This window comes from Cupressus sempervirens, chromosome 3, assembly GCF_028749045.1.
Source record: "Cupressus sempervirens isolate cs-2001-9-10 chromosome 3, ASM2874904v1, whole genome shotgun sequence".
Taxonomy (NCBI): Eukaryota; Viridiplantae; Streptophyta; class Pinopsida; order Cupressales; family Cupressaceae; genus Cupressus; species Cupressus sempervirens.
Genome location: NC_143120.1, coordinates 221,862,439 through 221,883,878, shown reverse-complemented (window position 1 = coordinate 221,883,878; position 21,440 = coordinate 221,862,439). Strand labels below are relative to the sequence as shown.

Here is a 21,440-nt window from a genome sequence, read left to right as displayed (position 1 = left end):
CGTTGTGGAGTCTCTCAACATTATGTCCACCATGGTTACTCCCACGAGTGGAAAGAAACATGTGCACAAGTACTCATCGCAAAGTCACTAAACAAGATGTCGTCATGAAGTCTCTCAACATGACATCTACCATGGCTACTCCCATGAGTGAAAAGTAAAGTCTCTCAAGGGCTTTTACCTCATATTTCTATGTCTCAGATAAATATGTATTTTAACACATAATAAAGGTCACTTATGTCATCTCGTCATGAAGTCTCTCAACATGACATCGACCATGGCTACTCCCATGAGTGAAAAGTAAAGTCTCTCAAGGGCTTTTACCTCATATTTCTACATCTCAGATAAATATGCATTTTAACACATTCTAACGGTCACTTATGCTGACACTCCTCTCAACATAGGCAATATTTTCCACAACACCAAGCTTGTCTTGAAAATGTGCAAATTTTCTCAATTCCATATCTTTCATCATGAAACACAGGATTACTAGAGAAATTCACGCAACTTGCTTACCACAATAAACTACACTTGGCTCCAACGATTGACCAAACAATCTTGCAAGGAGCTTTTGAAGCTACACTACTCCTCGAGTTGTTGTTAGCAATGGGTCAGTCTCGCTTGCTGGATTTGTGACATGGTTTAACAACCTTTTGTGTCTTCTATAAATCTAGTGGTTGTACTAGGCATTAACAACTTGATATTTTGGTGCAACGCCTACCGCTTGTCTTGAAAATGTGCAAGTTTTCTCAATGCCATGTCTTTGAACATGAAACACGGGATTAATAGAGAGATTCACACAGCTTGCTTACCACAATAAATTATAGTTGGCTCTGAATCTAATACCAACCTTCCGACCTCCTTGTACAAGGTTGCCTCTAATGAAGTGTTAGACTTCCTCTTTATATATAGAAGAATACTCGTAATCTCAATGATCAAGGATATACTATCATAAGATTGAGTCAGCACAATATTTGGTAGCATGTGTAAAGTAACAACCTTCTTTACTGCAAGAACGTACTCAGACATAAGGAAAAGATCACGGCAATCAACTCTTATAGTATGTATAGAATTACAAGCAGGGAAGAGACTACAATGAGTAGATAAATGTAAAAGATAAGAATACTTATTTGCACATGAACATCCTAGAGACTATTTTCTCCAATGAAGGTCCATATGCATCAAATAAGACAATGCCTCCATATAGAAGCATTTGTAAAACGATGGGAATCGAACATTGGTTATTATTCCCACCCCCCCACAATGTAAAATTTCCACTCATTCAATTGTTTTAGTTTTCAGTCACTATCAAGTCCAAGGAGAGACAATCATGACAATATTTTCTCCTTGCCTCTTTGATGTTTGTCAGTCTACAAATGATACCACCACAAGAATGCATGCCCTTTCAATTTCATACAAGCATCTTTCACCTTCCTATCTTCCTTTGTGTCTTCAAAATTAAAGTAGTTCTCAATTTCAAAGATCTGATGCAATAATTCCCAATAAAATTTGAAGGATCGAAACAAAGTCTCACATTGACTTTGCCTATGGTTTGAATGAACCTTTCCTCTCCTTGGTTGAGCCCAAGTTGAGCATCTCCTCCTAAGAGTATAAATAGGGTGACCCATGTTAAAACCAATCTGGGATCCATCTTAGTTTAATCCATTTGTACTATCTGATCTCTAATTTTTATTTGATGCTCTGAACTTCAAATTCCAATTTTTGATGATTTATAACTCTTCTATTAATCACACTAAACTATGCCAACCCTTTTTATTGATATCTAACTTGTAAAATGAGCTACTTTTGTTGGGCTAAACAATTTGAATATGTGATTATTGTCTAATCTTCAACAATGGTTTGTTCAAATACCTTGAGTTGTAATAGTCTAGAGCATTCACATGTGTAATGTCCCCTCTCTATGGCTACTTAAATGGAGACCATTACTTCTTATATGAAACTACATCTTTAACCAAACTATGTACTTAATTCTTACATTGGTCCATTTAAGATAATGTTGATCTTCTATATATAAATCAATTTTTGTTTGATGATCATGAATGTGTGAGTTTGAGCTTAATGTGGCTCCTTGCATGACCTTCACCTTGTAGTTTGATAAACCACTCTCCAATTTACTAAGATGGGCTTGATGTGAATGTTGTCTCGTGCTGACAAATATTACGAGTGACAAAAACAATGGTTCAGCGAGTCTCATGTTATTTAATCTCTAGAGACTACTATTGATCTATATTTCATGTCTGACAGTTACCAAGCTTGAGGTATGAGCAGGCATCAATAAGAACCAAAACCAGAAATGTCTATTGGGGCAGATCCAAACCCCGAAGATTCTACTCAAGTTGTAAAGGAGACATCATATACCCTTATGAGGATCAAAGGTTTTAAGTCAAACTCTTCAGCAGCAAACCTGGATTTCAATAACTTATCTTGTATTGATCTTGATACTATGGAGGACTTTGAATAGAGCCTACAAATTTTAGAAGGTATTATAGAGGATAGAGGACAAAAACCAAATCCTAAATCAGGTTTCAATCCCTCAACAAGCAATTTCTCCACCCCAAAAGGTGAATTCTGTGGTTTTGCAGAAGGTTTCAAAGATATACAAATCTCTCCTATCAGAGAATTGCAAATGGCTTTACACAGACCTAGGGATAGTGGAGGAGATAGCTTAGTCTCAGATTCGGAATATTATTCTCGTGAGGAGGATAATGGATAGGATGAATGTGGAATTGACGATCAAGTAGACATAGAGCAAAACAGAACAATCTCACAAACACCCTCCCAAATCCAAAAACCTAATTGTAGGGAGAAGAAAAAGAGAGAACCCAAATCGACAAAAGTTAAACTTGTCATAGCAGGCCAGTCAAAATTGTTGAGGTCGGGATGAGGATACACCTCTTCCCAGCAAAAATGAAGACTGTTTCATGGAATGTCAAAGGCTGCAATACCTTTGAGAAAAGGCGTTTGATCAAACGAGGTCTTGATCAAACCCAACCAGATTTGATTTTCCTTCAAGAGACAAAGTTAAGTGGGGACAATTTACAAGCTTTGCTAAAAAGTTTAGGATGCGGGGAAGCTTATTTGTAGAGGCAGATGAAGCTTCGGCAGGTTTGTACATCCTTTGGCAGGAAGCGTCGTTAAGCATGCTAATGATAGACTCTGATACAAATTGGCAATTGATAAAAGTTCACTCTTTTTAGTTAAGGATTGGTTTTTTTGCTTTCAATATATATGGACCATGTCAATGGTCTTTAAATTCTCGACTTTGGGCAGCTTTATACAATAAATGCAATAATGTTAAAGAAAACTTGTTTCTACTATGAAGGGATTTTAATGCTATACTGTCTCCCGCAGAAAAGTTAGGGGCCAATTGTTGCCTCAGCCAAAGACATGTGGACTTTGCAGATTTTGTAACAGCTAATGGATTGGAGGATGTGGATTTAAACAATGATAACTCTACATGAACTAACCATCGGAAAGGTTTTACAAATATTGCTGAAAGGATAGATCATTTTTTATTTGGGGGGACATAGAACGAAACTAAATGGTTGTGTCAAGCTGAAGTGATGCCATTAAGTGGATCAGATCACTTTCCTATATGTCTACGTTTGTGGGATAATGCAACCCCAGAAAGAGGCCCCTTTCGGTTCGAAAAAATGTGGTTAAGGGAGGAGGGGTTTTTAGATTTGGTCCAAGACTGGTGGAACTCGATGCCAAAAAGAACAGGGAATCTAGCTTCTTCTTTTTCAAGAAACTACAATTTGTGAAGGATCAATAAAAGATTTGGAATAGAGTCGTTTTCAAAAATATCTTTGATGAGAAGTTTAAACTTGAAAAAGAGCTGGCAAATTCAAATGAATCAATTATGAAAGGTGGCATGGATGAAATCATGTACATTCAAGAAGCGAATTTAAAAATCAGTACAATAAGGTTTTACATAGGGAGGAAACCTTTTGGACACAAAAATCACAAGTGCTATGGCTTAGAGAAGGGGATCGAAACACAAAGTTTTTTCACAACTCAATCAATGGGAGAAGAGCAGTAAATAAGATTTTCACTATCAAAGACAGACAAGGTAGGCTGATAGAGGAGGCTGACTCAATGAACAAGGAAGCTATAAGTTTCTACTCTGATATCTTTGCTAAAAACATTCAGGATAGGAATGGTACGGATGATTTGTTAGAAAGAATCCCCAAACTAGTAAATGAGGATCAAAATGTCATGTTAATGAAACCTATTTCAGTAGAGGAGGTTAAAATGCTTTATTCAGCTTAGGAAGTGTTAAAGCCGCAAGGTCGAATGGCTTTCCTGCACTATTCTTTCAAATGGTGTTGAATGTGGTTGGAAAGGACTTATGGGAAGTGGTGGAAGAATCACGGAAAGGGGTTTTGTGTTTAAAGACTTCAACAATATATTTCTCACATTGATACCTAAAAAAGGTGCCAAGGAATCATTTGAGGACTTCCGACCAATTGCCCTTTGTAATACAACTTACAAAATTATTGTCAAGGTTATTGCAAATAGACTGAAACTAGTTCTGCAAACTATTATTTCAGGGGGGAAACAGAGTGGTTTTTCTCCAAGAAGATCTATCTACAAAGGGATTATTATAGAGCATGAAGTAATTCATTCTCTAAAATTGGCTAGAGAAATGGGAATGATCATTAAACTAGCTATGAGGAAAGCTTGTGATAATGTCAATACAGCCTTCCTTCTTCAAATCCTAAATCATTTTGGTTTTGCCCCTGGATGGTGCAATTAGATTTATAGATGTATTTCACCACCAAAGCTCTTCATCCTAATCAATGGCAGTCCACATGGTTTCTTTGATACTTCCACAATTATTAGACAAGGCGGCCCTTTATCCCCTTTTCGTTTTATTAACATGGCTGAAGTTTTGGGGCGGTCGATTGAAAAGGCTAATTTGAACAAGGATTGGAAATTTTTAACAATTGCCAGGGGAATAGACCCGACCACACATATGCAATTTGTAGATGATACTTTTCTTATGGGCGAAGCCTCAATTCTTGAAGCAAATGTCATCAAATCAGTTCTGGAGAAGTATAGCAACACCTCAAGTCAATTCATAAACTAGATAAAATCTGAAATATTTTTCTTTAATAGCCCCGCCCCACCCAAGAGCACATTGGTAGAATTTTGGGTATGAATTTGGGCACCCTGCCTAATAAGTATCTTGGGATCCCTCTTTTCAATGGGGAAAATAGAGTCAATCTATGGAAAGATCTGATAGACGCTTGTTTTAAAAGGCTTGATAGTTGGAAAGGGAAATGGTTGACTTATGGTGGTAGAATTTTGCCGTTGCACTTTGTTATCTCGGCTATTCCAGTTTTTGCAATGAGCTATCTTAAGATCCCCCTAAAAGTTTTGAGATATATAGAACAAAGGATGAGGAAATTTGTTTGGAATGGAGGGCAGGAGGAGAAGATTCCCCTTATTGCATGGGATTTGATATGTAAATCAAAGAAGCAAAGGGGAGCGGGCTAGAGAAAATGTCACTTGGCAAACAAAGCACTTGGAGCCAAGTTGGTTTGGGATATGGATGCTAACTCATTTCAGTTGTGGGTGCAGATCCTTCAAGCTAAATACCTTGATTCCAGGGAGCCCTCTAGAATTACAACGGTTAGAGACCCCCCAAAAGGTTCTATTGTTTAGAATTTTATTCTTGATTGCAAACAGGTTATAACAGAACACCTATCTTGGCAAATAGGGAATGGTAGAAAGGCCTCCATTTGGGAAGACTCGTGGAATGGAGAACAAGTACTAGCTGATTCAGATGAGATCTAAGAGGTTATACAAGATGTATAGCATTAGAAGAAGTAATTATAAAGTAATTGTAAATTATGATATGATAGATTCAGACGTACACCTATATACATATATATATGGTTTATCATCATTCAAAATTACTATTGGCAGACTTATTATTCATGTTATCGGTGGTCTTGTATTATGGCACCGATTGCTTATACTAAAGCAGTGCAGATATTTTGATTTACACTAACAAACAAGTTGTTAGTTATGCCTCCGTACAGGCATGACCCTACGTGGCCAAAGGCCACGTAGAGTCATGACTCTACGGGGGTCATGGCTCTTCACAAACATATAAGTGTATATGCAGATTGTTGAGGACAACAATCAATACATGGCATTATAAGTCCCAGCGATCTGCATTATAATTACAGGATAAATTCTCAGCACTCTCCTTTGTAATCTTCATTGAAAGACAATCAGCATATTCCTTCTGCAGTATGTGTTATCGGCAATATTCATTGGAAGATATTCTGCATCTCAGCAATTCAAGAACATTCACCATTTAAAGAACAATTCTGTTCTGCAGTTATTCAAGTAAGAATATTTACTACTGTTCATATCTACTGTAATAGTTTTGTCTATCAATGATCTCTAAACACTAACATGGTATCAGAGCCATTCTGATAAGAAAATATATTATCAGAATTAAAATCTAAAGTCACAGATTTATAAAAGTTAAATTATATTCTTAAATCAAAATGGTGAATCATGTAAGGCTAGAGGCTAGGCTTGAGGGTGCATCAAATTTTTCATCATGGAAAATCCGAGTCATGATAATATTAAGAGAAATGGAATTAGAGGAGCATATAGAAACAAACATATCCATGCCTGAAAATGCTCTAGAAAAAGTAACATAGAAAAGACACAATAACAAAGCAATGAAAATTATAATAGATTTTGTAAAAGATCATATTCTTCCATCCATAGCCAGTCTCAAGACTGCATTTGAGATGTTCTCTACTATCAGAGATACATTTGAAATCAACAATACTAGTAGATTATTAACCTTAAAACAAGATCTACTATATATAAAAATGAAAAATGGAGAATCTATTACATCCTATTTTCTAAGGATTTCTAAGTTAAAAGATCAACTTGCAACAATGGAAAATCGAGTCGATGACAAAGAACTTAGCATGATAGCATTAAGAGGACTTCCTCTATATTGGGAAACATTTATTCGAGGATTAAGCTCCCGACCCGAACTTCCTAAATTTGAATTACTAAAAAATGAATGCACCTAAGAAGAATCAAGATTAGTCTCAAGAGGACTATGTATAAATCAAGAGGGAGATATTCAAACGCTTCATGCAAATTCAAACAAGAAAAGAAAATTCAAACATAATAGAAGAGAATCTGACAAATCATATAAGAAACGTGATTGGTCCAAAGTTAGATGTTTCAAATGTGATAAAATTGTCCACTCTCATAACTTCTACCCTGAACGGAAGAGAATTCAAGCAGCATTAGCAGAAATCAAAGGAGAAGAAGTAGAGAAAGAAGAAAACGAAAACTATGCATTTTATTTAGCCCTTTCAAGTGAATTAAACTCAAACAACAACACTTGGATCATAGAGAATGGAGCATCTCGGCACATCACCGGTTTTAGAGACAATTTTGAAACCTTCTCAGAACACTCCTCAGAAGAAGTAACCATTGGAGATAACATCACTCATCCTATCAAAGGTATTGGTTCTTGTTCAATTTATCTAAATTCAAGAATTACTCTCCAACTCAAAAATGTTTTATATGTACCTAGAATAAAAATAAATCTCGTCTCTATTTCTAGTCTTGCTGATCAAGGATTCGGAATCACTTTTCAAGAGGACAAAGTTCTATCTTGGCCAAAGAACTCTAATATCAAAAAAGCGATTTCTATTGGATTTAGAGATGGAAGTCTATATAAATTGTGTAACAATCAAAACTTAGCACTAAGTATTGAAACATCAAACTCTATCGAAATCAGGCATAGAAGGCTAGGTCACCTTCACTATTGTGCTTATCATCTATAGGAAAAATTGTAAAAAGTTTACCTAGTCTCAAAACTGATCTCTTAAGCATTTGCAAAGGATGTGCCCTAGGTAAAAACACAAAACAAATATTTCCTAAAAGTCTTCACAAATAAAAATCCATTCTTGAACTGATTCACACTAACCTTTGTGGCCCTATGTCTGTACTGATGGAGCCCAAAATTTTAGTCTCCATTTTTTACTGAAGATTGAGTTAATATGAAGTCTGGAGCAAGACGGGATTCAAAAATTTAAGTTCACATACAGAACTTGCTGGACAGAGGATGTAGTCATGACAAAATATTACTGATATCAGAGATAATTGCACTATTGTCCATTCAACATACCTGGGTTTGCTGTCTCTGTTCAGTGCTCTTTCAGTAATAAAATCATGCAGAGTAGCTTGAGGTCCTGATCAAAAGAATATGGAAAGGGAAATTGTTTCATATAGGCATGCATTTCATCACTATCCAGAATAGCTTGATATCAGACTCATCATGGTGAACTTTCAGATCAATGCCCAACCTCATTAATTGTGAAACATGAAGGATGTTATATGCATAAGAGAATCTGGTCCAGAAAATCACTCAATGTCTCCCAAGTTAATAAAGATTTTGTTTGTTTTCAATCAATCTATGGATGATGCTGTAACAGGATAGCACTTTTTTCTATAAGGACTGTGTTTGATATATGTTTAGCTGAAGAGTCTTTCCCAAAGAACTGGTTGAGATATAGTTAGATATGCTGGAATTAACCCATTCCTGCTAAAGACTGTTCTGAAATGGAGTTTTATCTTAGATTATTGTATGCAAAATGCTCAGCGATCAATACATGAAGTCCTGACATTATGTTAACAATGATGGGTAGACATCCTTAGCATATTAACTATTTATTCTATGCAGAGGTAAATAATACAGGCATCATAAATATTCAATAACAACAGATTAGAGCAGAGTATGTGCGGCAGATTGAATGAGACAATATGCTGGAATTTATTGGGGGTTTCTAAACCATCAATTCCCTACTGTACACAGAAGATTCACAGCAACAACAAATGACAAGAGATCACTCTGGAGTCTGCATACAGTTACAATCGAATATATATCATTACCAAATGGTATCGAATTTCCAACCTCTTGATAATATGATCGATGGAAGTTTACAAATGCACAGACCAAAGCAGTAAATAAAGAGTTGGTGACATGTTGACCACAAATTCAAATCATCGTGAGCCTTTTAGTGTATTGGAGAGATGTGACGTTGCCATAAATTCGTAGTATATGGAAGCACTGTACTATGCCACACGAGTAAAGGATCCAGGAAGCAAGTCTCACTGTAAATATAGTCAAAGATGGAGGAAGCATCAAATCTGAAGAAATGGGGTCAGTCACTGGTGATTCATCGAAAATACTCATCCCCTATACGTACTCAAAAGCAAATGAATACGTATTAGGCATGGAGAATATGATTTGGATATTCTGGAAATGACACACCGTAACATGTATGGACCCTTGAATATTGGAACCAGTTTCATATACAAGTCCCATGATCAAATTACCAAGAACTGGAGAATGCGGCTTGATGTGTAGACTGATCATCCCTGTGATTTGGATCTCACAGACTTCATGCAGTAAGAGATATGAAAGAAGCATCAAGCATCATACAACTATTGATAGGTATAGCTATGGGAGAAATTTGAATCATTCAATATCACTCACTTATTTTTACTTGAAAGTCAAAATATTATTGTGTTTTGTATTTGTTGAAGGTTCGTGGAATATGCGATAGGAGTCACCTAGAAGCTTCACGTGATAGAGAAAGACCCGCGTGAAGAAAGCTTCCACCATCATGATTCAATGTCATTCACGACATCAAAACACCTTCAACTTGATATTGTTCGGAATGAAGTCGAAAGAAAAACAAACATAGGAAGAGGAGCCCGCACAGATTAAAGATACAAGATACTCCATCGCTAGCTTTGCACATGTCGTTGGTTACATCCTGAAGATGTCAAAATGCAAGGAGTAAAGGGCTACGCCAAAGATTTGAAGTGAGAAGATTTATGTATCGAGTGAATTATTCAAACTAAATGTGCCACCGATTAAAATACAATAAAATGCCGGTCATATTTAGTCTAGGTTATTATTGGCCGGTTATGTGTTAGGAAGAGGTGTGATGATTAGTAATGCCCTTCCATCTTTTATAAATAGAAGATGTAAAAAAGAGACTATATATTTCCCAAAAAATTTATACCCAAGTTATATATATGCACTATGATGTATTATATTCTTTCATTGGCAAATGAATGAATTTTTGAACTAAGCCTATGGATTGTGAATTAACGAGCAAATTTATATGCGATTCCGGAATTGAAATGCAATAGATGGATCAACTGTAAGGAGTGTCTTTATTGCGATTTTATTTCTAGCATAATTATTTATTTTAAATTTTCGAGTTTTTAATTATTATTAAGTTGTGTCCTTTATTAATGTTTTTTATTAATTTCTATAAATATTTTAATATTCAGATAAGTGGACTCGATTATTATTGCATTTTAAATTTGATAAATGTAAATATTGTGAAATATTTAATTATTTTCGTATTTATGTCTAGTTTGTCTCCATATCACATGAGTTAACGTGCATACTAAACTAGTTTAAAATTGTGTTTGTATAATTGATCCGTTGCGTATGGATTATTAATCTGTTTATAGTTTAAATATATTGAACTTTATAAAGTTGTACGTTTCAACTTATAATATTGACTCTAATTGCCCATTTAATTAAGCACTAGTCTTTTACTCTTGATTCATAATCCATATGCTGGCAATTGTTTCATTTCTTTCCTTTGAGGAATTAATATATTCATTTGTTGCATTAATTTATAGTTATTTTTTATTTATACAATCATTTACCTTCGTTCTCAGTACATAAATCGCAAATTTTTAGTTTTTGATAATTCTTGCCATTTTGAAAACTTTCAATACATTTGCGTTCTAACCAATCTGCTTTAAGCATCTTGGATTTAAGGTTGTCGTCAAAGATCAGGTACACCGCATTGGTTTTGCAGAGCAGGAAGCGCAAGGGATTTGAATCACATCGATCAATCCCGTCATGTTGGCCTTAACCAGTTGGATATCCCAACATCGAGCAGGCAAAGCTCGTAGGATTCCAATCTGTAGTTTGGGGAACCAACATGTACCTTCTCTTAACGGGTGTCTCTGTTATGTAATTTTTATTGATGATTACTCTAGAAGAACCTGGATCTACTTTCTAAAATAGAAAGAATCAGCTGAAGTATTATCAAAATTCAAAGGATTCAAAGCCCTAGTTGAAAAGCAGTCAAGACAGAAAATAAAAATACTAAGTTCAAACAATGGAGGTAAATACATCTCCGAGATTTTTAAAAACTTTTGCATTGCTGTTGGAATTAAGAGGGAGTTTTTTGTACCATATAATCCTCAACAGAATGGAGTTGCAGAACGTAAAAATAGATCAATTGTTGAGTCAGCTAGAACAATGATGCACAATTAAAATCTTCATACTTCTTTCTAGGCTAAAGCATCTAACACTGCAGTCTACATTCAAAACAAATGTCCACACTCAATATTAGAGAACAACACTCTTGAAGAAGCATTTACGAGTATTAAACCAGATCTAAGTCATCTAACAATATTTGGATGTCCTATTTATATCCACATTCCTAAAGAGAAAACAACAAAACTAGAACCATCCAGAAAGAAGGGGATACTCATTGGATACAGTGAAACAACCAAAGGCTACATGGTCTTTATTCCAAGTCAAAGAACAATTGAGATTAGTAGAGATGTGAAATTTGAAGAAGATCGCCTTTAATATTTCTAGAAACAGTGATGAATCTATTACTGAATCTATTCTTGAAGTAGATGAAAATCACCAAGCAGAAATTGAAAGTGAGAATGTTATTGAACCATCCTCTACCGCTACATCTAATCATGATTCGAAAAATGTCAACAATAAAAAGAGGCCACTTTGGGCTAAAAAAATGATAGAAGAAAATCAAGTTGAACCTAATGAAGTGATTCGAGAAAGTAAAAGAACGAGAAATCAGTCATGTTATGTTGCATTATTAACTGAACTTATAAAAACAGAACCTTCAAACGTTAAAGAAGCACTTTCAAGTCAGTCTTGGAAAGAAGCAGTGATTGAAGAATATAATTCCATACTAAAAAATGATGTATGGGATGTTGTACCGAGGCCTAAAAACAAATCAGTTGTTTCTTCTAAATGGTTGTTTAAAATTAAGCATGCATCTGATGGCAGCATTGAAAAGTACAAAGTCAGATTTGTAGCACGAGGTTTCTCACAGAAAGAAGGCATCGATTATGAAGAAACATTTGCACCAGTTGCTAAATATACTTCAGTTAGAACCATCTTGGCTATCGCAGCATCCGAAGGATGGAAGGTTCATCAAATGGATGTCAAAACAGCGTTCCTAAATGGCAAAATTGAAGAAGAAGTTTATATCGAGCAACCAAACGGATTCAACACTCATGATAGCAAAACTCACGTTTGTAAATTAAAGAAAGCACTATATGGTCTCAAACAGGCTCCCAGATCATGGTATGAAAAGATAGACAACTATCTAATGAATTTAGGATATTCTAAAAACGAAGCTAATCCTAACTTATACATCAAAAAAGATGGTGATGATATGATTATTCTTGTGTTATATGTTGATGATTTGTTGATAACAGGTGAAGAACAACTCATAAAGAAATGCAAGCAAGAACTCACTGCAGAGTTTGAAATGAAAAATTTAGGTCTTCTACACTACTTTCTTGGATTGAAAGTCTAGCAACAGGATAACTACATTTTTCTGAATCAAGGAAAATATACAGTCGATATTTTAACAAAATTTGGAATGATGGAATGTAAACCAGCTTCTACTCCTATGGAAGTCAATCTACACAAGTTGAAGGATGATATAATCAAATCAAAACCTACAAATTCTACTTAGTATAGATAGATTATTGGATCTTTAATGTATTTGGTGAATACTCGTCCTGACATATGTTATGCAACTAACACCCTGAGTTAGTTTATGTGTGCACCAAAGAGGATACATCTACATGCAGCTAAATACATTTTGAGATATCTAAAAGGTACTATTGGCATGGGAATCAAATATGATCAAGTCAGCATCAAACTTCATGAATATTTTGATTCCGATTGAGCAAGCGGTCCTCCTGAACGTAAGAGTACTTCTGGATGTTGCTTCAGTCTAGCATCTAGAATGGTTTCTTAGTTCAGCAGAAAACAGTCTTCAGTTGCATTAAGTTCTGCCAAAGCAGAATACATTGCCTCTTCCTTGGGTGCTAGAGAAACGGTATGGCTACGAAAGTTGTTAGTAGATTTATTCAAAAGACCTTTAAAGCCCACTGTGATTTATTGTAATAATCAAAGTTGCATCAAGCTTTCAGCTAATCCAGTTTTTTACAATTGTTCCAAACATATTGAAATTCCTTAACACTACATTAGAAATATGGTGGATCAAGGAATCATTCAACTGGAGTACATCATTACTAATGAGCAAATAACAGATATCTTTACTAAGCCTCTTGCTAAAGTGAGGTTGAAATATTTCAAAGAAAAACATGGTATGATTAAATTGTAATATTGAATATTGAATTTAAGTTTTCAATTCATATGAGTTTATGCTTCTATTGTTGTTTAATTGCATCCGATATGTAATGAAAGGTGATGATCTTTCATAGACATATATATTCAGAAGGTAATCATTTGTAAGATGACGATCTTGCAAATGATAGGCCTATTACCGTGGACATCTCTAGATATTGTTTCGGACAAATTAGAGATCATAGATAACGAATCCATTATGATTACTCTAGATATTGTTTCAAACAATTAGAGATCATAATATATGTTATGATAGTGTTCATAGCATGGTGATTTTAATTATTTGAATAGTCATTGTTTCAAAGTGTTAAGATCAGATAATGTGTTCAGATATTCTATTATGAAATCTAAAGGTGTATTACTTCTCCCTTGCTAAGAGGGAGTGTTGATGTATAGCATCAGAAAAAGTAATTATAAAGTAATTGTAAATTATGATATGATAGATTCAAACATACACACACACACACACACACTTATATATGTACATATGTATGTACGTATGTATATCTACATTTATACATATGTATATATACATATATACATGCATTTGGCTTATCATCATTCAAAATTACTATAGGCAAACTTTACATTATTCATGTTATCGGTGGTCTTGTATTATGGCACCGATTGCTTATACTAAAGCATTGTGGATATTTTGATTTACACTAACAAACAAGTTGTTAGTTATGCCTCCGTAGAGGCATGACCCTACGTCGCCAAAGGCCACGTAGATTCATGACCTTACGGGGTCATGGATCTTCACAAACATATAAGTGTATATGCAAATTGTTGAGGACAACAATCAATACATGGCATTATAAGTCCCAACGATCTGCATTATAATTACAAGATAAATTCTCAACATTCTCCTCCTTTAGCAGTACGTGTTATCAGCAATATTCATTGGAAGATATTTTGCATCTCAGCAATTCAAGAACATTCACCATTTAAAGAACAATTTTGTTCTGCAGTTATTCAAGAATATTTACTACTGTTCATATCTATTGTAATAGTTTTGTCTATCAAAGATCTCTAAAAACTAACAAAACAAATCTTAGTGAGAGAATGGGGGGACAAAGTAACAGACTACATTGAAAGGAAGGAATCTCCTTTAGGCCCTCAATGGGGATGGAAAGATTGGACTCCCTTGAGATTATCAGAGGATCAGAAAAGGGTGATTCAGAAGATTTTCTGTGAAAGGAGTGTTGTCATTAGGGAGAAAGATGATAAGGTTATATGGTGCGAAACGAAAAGTGGTAGATACTCAACAAAAGTGAGGTACCAGTTGGTACGTAGAGCAAACAGCATAGAGGATTGGCCCTCAAAATTATGTTGAGATAAGGACTGTCTGCAGAAGGCAGAAGCTTTTGCTAGGTATGTTAGGAAAAATTGAGATATCATTTATAATGGTCCAGCCCACTACTAAATAAGATATGGCCTTTGTTTCAAGGTTGGCCAAAAGACTTCAAGAAATCGACCTTTCCAAAATTATGGATCATCAATCCTTCAATAGTTATATGGGAGCTGTGGAAGGAGAGAAATAGACGAATTTTTCTAGAGACTGCAGAATCAGTGGATAGAATTTGGAACAGAATTTACAAAGCAATAGGAGAAACCTTGCAAGTGATTACTTTGTGATATTGCTATCCGGATTTAACTGTGTATTTTTGAGTCAAACTCATTGATCCATGTTTCATGAATAGTGATTCAACATAAATCCATCTCTCATGAGAATAAATGGAACACTTAGCACTCATTGGATCTAGGTGATGCTAACAGGGGTGAAGCACTGGGACTTCCCGGGAGGTCACCCATCCCAATACTACTCCAGCCTGAGCGCGCTTAACTACGGAGTTTCCTCCATGGTTAAACCCAAAGCTTGCAACCCCATTTGCAAAACCTTCACCAAGTGTTGTGCCTTACAAACCATTCATTAGAAAGCCCCTTAAGCTCATCAATTGATAAGTAGGAAGGTTTTGCAAATGGGGTTGCAAGCTTTGGGTTTAACCATAGAGGAAACTCCGTAGTTAAGTGCACTCAAGCTAGAGTAGTACTGGGATGGGTGACCTCCCAAGAAGTCTCGGTGCTTCACCCCTGCGAGCATCACCTAGATCCAATGAGTGCTAAGTGTTCCATTTATTCTCATGAGAGATGGATTCATGTTGAATCGCTACTCATGAAACATGGGTCAATGAGTCTGACTCAAAAATCACACAGTTAAATCCTGATAGCAATATCACAATTTGACTTGCTCTGGAAATTATCTCCTACTTATCAATTGATGAGCTTAAGGGGCTTTCTAATGAATGGTTCATAAGGCACAACACTTGGTGAAGGTTTTGCAAATGGGGTTGCAAGCTTTGGGTTTAACCATGGAGGAAACTCCGTAGTTAAGCACGCTCAGGCTGGAGTAGTACTAGGATAAATGACTTTATCCAATATTGGAGAAATGATGATGGAGAATTTCAGTGATTGTCGTAGACATGCGTTATTACTCTTAAGATAACGGCAATCTTCTTCAAGATGGTGGAAGATGTGTTGGAAGCATGTAATTATGGAAAACAATTAATGACACTGTCTTGAAGGACAGGATGGTGGTTTTCAGCAACATTGCTACACCCAAAAAAAGAATTGATTGTGAGGTGACAGAGAAGGCGTGTGAAGGGAAGAGTGTAGTGCAAATTAAACTGACTATAATTACCATCTGCTACGATAGAGTTGGTAAGAAAGTGAGGCGGTTTCTAAAAAACGAGGAAAAGGGCAAATATAGAGACCATTCACAGTGGATTCAGACATACAGCTGAAGGCCTTTAAAGGACCTGCAGAATGGGAACGAGTGAAAGGATTACTTAAAATAAAAAATGGAGGAGATGATCTCGGCGGTGATGGGGGTTATTGGAGACCAGTTCCAAGAACGAGCAATAAAAAGGTCAACAAACCTGGACATGATTTCAGTCTTCATCGCTTCGGGTTTGGAACTGAATAAGAGCACATATGAAGTGGAATCTATAGCGCGAGCTTTGTCTGTAGAAAATATGCTTGATGGACTAGAACCAATAATGGAGTGGTCAATTCCAGGTATCGGGCAAGATAAAAGCGAGTGTTTTGCTAATGAGGACGATGCTTGACGCTTTGGCTATGTGCCCTTTCTGCATTGAAAAGCTCGAGTTGACAAACCTCTGATCTATCGGAAGGCAGAGGAAGCCTAGCAGAGAGTTGTGAGGGAAGTGGGGCATGTGGAATGATCTGAGCAAGCAGCAGTCATTAGACCGTGGAGAAATGTTCCTCGTCACAGAAGAAGCAGTGGAGGCTCCCTATTAGGATCAGGTGGAGACTGAGAGCTGTTGGACGAGGAAAGAGAACACACAATTTTGAGGACGATGGGCATGCGGTGGTTGAGAGACGTGCAAAACATTTTGTTGTTTGGAAATGACGAGAAGGATAGAGCATAAAGGATAAAGTGAAATCTAGTCAGCTATGCAAAATTGTGGAAGGATACCAGTTTTGAATTTTGCAATGTTAGAACCGCAGACAGACGATGATCCAGCATAAGAGGAGACAGAGCTCAAATGTCGATATTATGTATCAGCTCATATTTCAGGTCTATAAAAATGTTCTTTGGGTTAATTCTAATTATGTAGGACTTTAGATTGTAAATTTTATCTAGACTAGAGAGAAAGGCTTATAGATGAAAATAAGCTAAAGCGAGAGGGAAGGATTGTAAGTCTGAAGGGTAGAAGAGGTAACTGATAGCTGGACTTAATCCAATTTGATGATGTTTTGTGCTTATATTTTTAATTAATTTTTAAGAAAACCGATTACCGATCCAAAAAAAAATCATGTTCTTTGGTGTGAAGCCTCCAATATTATAGCTCCAAGGCACATATATATATTCTTTACCAATAATTATATTTATAAATTATAATAAGGTTCCTCCCACAATGACGCCCACGGTAAAATATAGTGAGGTTTGTAAAGTTCACAAATGACATATATCTTCCATTTTAGTAATTCATATATTCCATGCCCATACTATTTCTCACAATACATACTCTGATTTGATTGACGTCTACTCAAACACTGTTTCTTTCTTATCCGCAAAACTCCTCCCAAGGTTCTGGAACAGATTATTGTCGTGTCTCTCTACTTCTATTAAGAGACTATATCGATCTTATCTGAAGAATACGATCTCTATTAGTACACACTAACACTGCATTTTGCTACTGGTAATCGCTCTTCCTACGTGTTTTATGGTTTTGATACATGTACTGCCGCTCCAAGGTGAGGAAATGTATAATATTAAATTGAATGTCCAATTGTCCCTTGTAAATAATCAATGCCCTTCTTAATAATCAATTTCCATTATATCTTGATCGTAAGCTTGGCACTTAATTAATTCTTTAAAATAGCTTTCAGCCACTTATGAGATGTGCCAATATATTCAAAAATCTGAATTCAATATTTTAGTATACAGAAAGCATACTTCTTTGAAAGTGATTAAGCCAAGAAGAGTTCACTATGGCATGCCGATCATTGTTGCTGTAGCTTTTGCAAAAAAGGAGTATTGTAAAACTTGGGAGTCACACAGCCAATAATCATGATGGTAGTGTCAGTGGCTTAATATTATCATCTGTGAATGGTGATGGCCATGTGGTAAATAGTGAATGTACTGGCATTGAAGAGACAAAATTTGGCTGTGAGAAAGTAATTGCTTATGATGTAACCCAGTCCCTTAACATCCATTGCAATCTACATACATATGTTGGACCAACTGAAAGAGGCATCTAAAATATATGATAGGTCTGTGGACTTAATGGTAAACAAAAACCAACCTATCAGAAGCTTTCGTATATGTGGGCAGCAAGTGCCAGCTCAGTCTTAGGCTCATCACTCTTAAATTCGATGCACATTCTCTTTAGGCTTTTTGTACTGATTTTCATATTTATAAACATGATGACGATGCCATTCTTCATTTATTTTAACTAATTGAGAGTTATCCAATTGTTACTCGTTCATTAATTTGTTAGTGCTTGCTCGATAACTCTGTCGTCAATCTCCCCAGATTGCTGGTCTTCTTTGAATGTAATCCTTCATGCTAGTGCGATGCTTTCAAGGGTACCTCTTTGTTCCTTCTGAGTTTATAGGCTGGCCATATAAAATGTGTTGATCGGATCCCTGTGAATTCTGACAGCTTACGGCCTCATGCCACTTGGTAATTGCGTTGTTTTTATTATCTTCCGTTGATTCGATAAGACTTCCCAATTGTTCACCATATATTTCAGATGGCTCTGGTGCATGTACTGTCATTCATTCATTTATTCGATAATGATTGGTAACTTTGCTTTCCTTTTCTCAAAACCGGTTGCCGACCAAATGGGGTACTGAAATCTTTGCTGTAGGATGGAGTGGCAAGCCTGGTGCTTTGTATTGTTAAAATTTTCAGTGTATATTTTATACTAGACACTTGCTTTTATTCCCAGGGGTTCGAATCTGCTCTGATACCATGTTATATTTTTTAGGATCTTATTCTGCAAATGTAATAACACTGCCATTATGTATGTGTGTTCCAAATGCAGAATTGAATATTATATAAATATGCATAGAAGAGACATGTCTCTATGGTAATTTATAAGTTAATCATTAATTAGATAATATTATTACTAATATATAACATATCTATATATCTATATCTATCTATATATAAAATATAAGTAGATATATGAGGGTTTGTCTAACTGATAATTAACCAATAACCATAGAAGAATTATCTCTAGGTCAATTCAATCTGACTGAAGCTACAACATTAACATTCTATACATTCATAGCCAAATGACTTGTAAATTATGTCAATCTTCTCTACTGTAGTTCGATGGATGATCACTAAGGGAGTGTGTTAGAATAATATTAGAATATTGTTTTAATGGTCATCTTGGTTGATAAATAGAAACTTCCTTTTATGTCTTTTACCCTTAGTTGTACAAAATTTACTTTTGTGTTTCATGTTTCTTGTTTCTGTTCTCGATCATTTCTATTATGGAAAATTCGTCTTGTATTCTCTATTCAAGGAACCTTTGTCTCCACTGTCAATATCAAGTTATCAATTATCATTTCATAACTAAAGACAAAAGATGCAAAATGAAATTTCTAAATACCAAGATGACCATTATATCAATATTACAATATTATTTTATATTCTAAACCATTGATTTCAAAAAGTGGGTTCACTTCATCTAGCGAATGCCTTCAGCACAAAATGTAATGTTTCTCCAATAACAGGCGATGGGGTTTCAGGAAAGGCAAAAAAACCCAAATTTGTACATAGATAGTTTATAATTGACACAATGCATAGAATCAAATACAGCAGTAAAAACACAACATAAGAAGTCTCGATAAAAGATCATAATGCTGAAGTTTACTGATCCATGAAATTGACTACTAATTGACAAAGAAACAAAATTGAAAGAAATGTCAGATCAGACTTTGATGATAACTATAAACTGGATGCTTCTCACAAGACATGTTCACTCTCCATTTGCTAGTAAAATTGCCAACCTAAAACCCAAACAATTCTTATATAATCTAATGTATCATCAATTGACTGGCGTAAACAATGCAGTAATATTCCTTCCATTGGTTCCATACATCAATAGAATTATGGAAAGTTAAGTGTTAAGTTTGCCACATAGTTATCAGGAAATTTTAAGACAATCTCTGGATGAAGTAAGCAAATTTGTTTCAAGGTTGAACTGTAATACTAGAGTCTGCTGATCTTTTATTGGCTGCTACTTCCCGCAATAGCATAATTAAGAATATCCATGAGAGAGAACTATTCATCAGTAATGATTTGCAAGGATGACTAGGGTGCTTATAATCATGAGTTCAATATTGATGATTTCATGTCATAGAGGACATGTTTTAACTAACCAGGCTCATCTTTTCGACTAGAATTGCATCAAATCTATAAATTTCAAAAATAATATATTCATATAAATAAATAAAATGAGCCATATGAATGAATCTTTTAATTTTTACCAATACTATCAGGAAATTTAATTATCTAAACCACTATCTTAAATATCTAATAGCAAAAGAGCATAATCCTGAACATACAAATGACCCCAAAATGATGCCAGTGACTGCAGCCAGTCTGATAAGTTGAGGCCATCTTCTTTCAACTTTTCACGCCCTCCTTGTGCCAAGCGTTCAATTACAACATACTCTAGTACATCATATTCAAGCTGCAACATTTAAACGGTGATCAAAGTGCTTACAATCATTGAACTGGGTTTATCAACATAATCTTGCAGACAAAATATAATGCTTTCAAAAAGTATTATTTTGTGACAAGCAATAAAAACATTTCTATTCTAGAATCTAAAACATTAAAGGTCCTCCAATATGTATTTCCTACATTTTCTTAACCCTAGAACATTACCAGCTTCTAAAACAAATTTATTACCCATATTAAGCAAAGCAGAAACTCAAAAAAAAATGTTTTGTGAAAATTTCTTCTCACAAGATCAGAGTTGGACTTCAACCCAAGCATTTATTATTACAAATGATTGAGGTAAACAACAAAAATGAAAATTATGAACTAATTCTCCTAGCTCTTGCTTCATTCTGTGGGTCCACAATCTGGTTATTTGGCTGCTGCAAACAATGTTTCTATTAATTTACTCAACTCACAAGACAACTCCTGAAAATATTATCTTGCTGAATCATTCATCATCAACCATTACAAAAATCACAATGAAATAGAGATTGGCTGAGATAGGAGCCATTTCTCTTCTTCAAAAATCTACCACTTCAAGCAAAAATATCTTCCAAAACAAGTACAGGATCAATAAAATCCAGGTGCAGTACATACTCTGTCCATGCCCTCTGTGGGCCCAACCAAACTCCTACC

General features: G+C 35.3%; 1 protein-coding gene across 1 annotated transcript in view; it reads right to left on the bottom strand.

Moving 5' to 3' along the window:
* THO2 overlaps positions 1-21,440 on the bottom strand; it is a 161,773-nt gene that overhangs the window by 49,792 nt on the left and 90,541 nt on the right. The window contains exon 20 of the mRNA XM_089819141.1: positions 20,645-20,772. Coding sequence (XP_089675267.1) covers positions 20,645-20,772 — 128 coding nt within the window. The remainder of the gene's footprint in view (positions 1-20,644; positions 20,773-21,440) is intronic.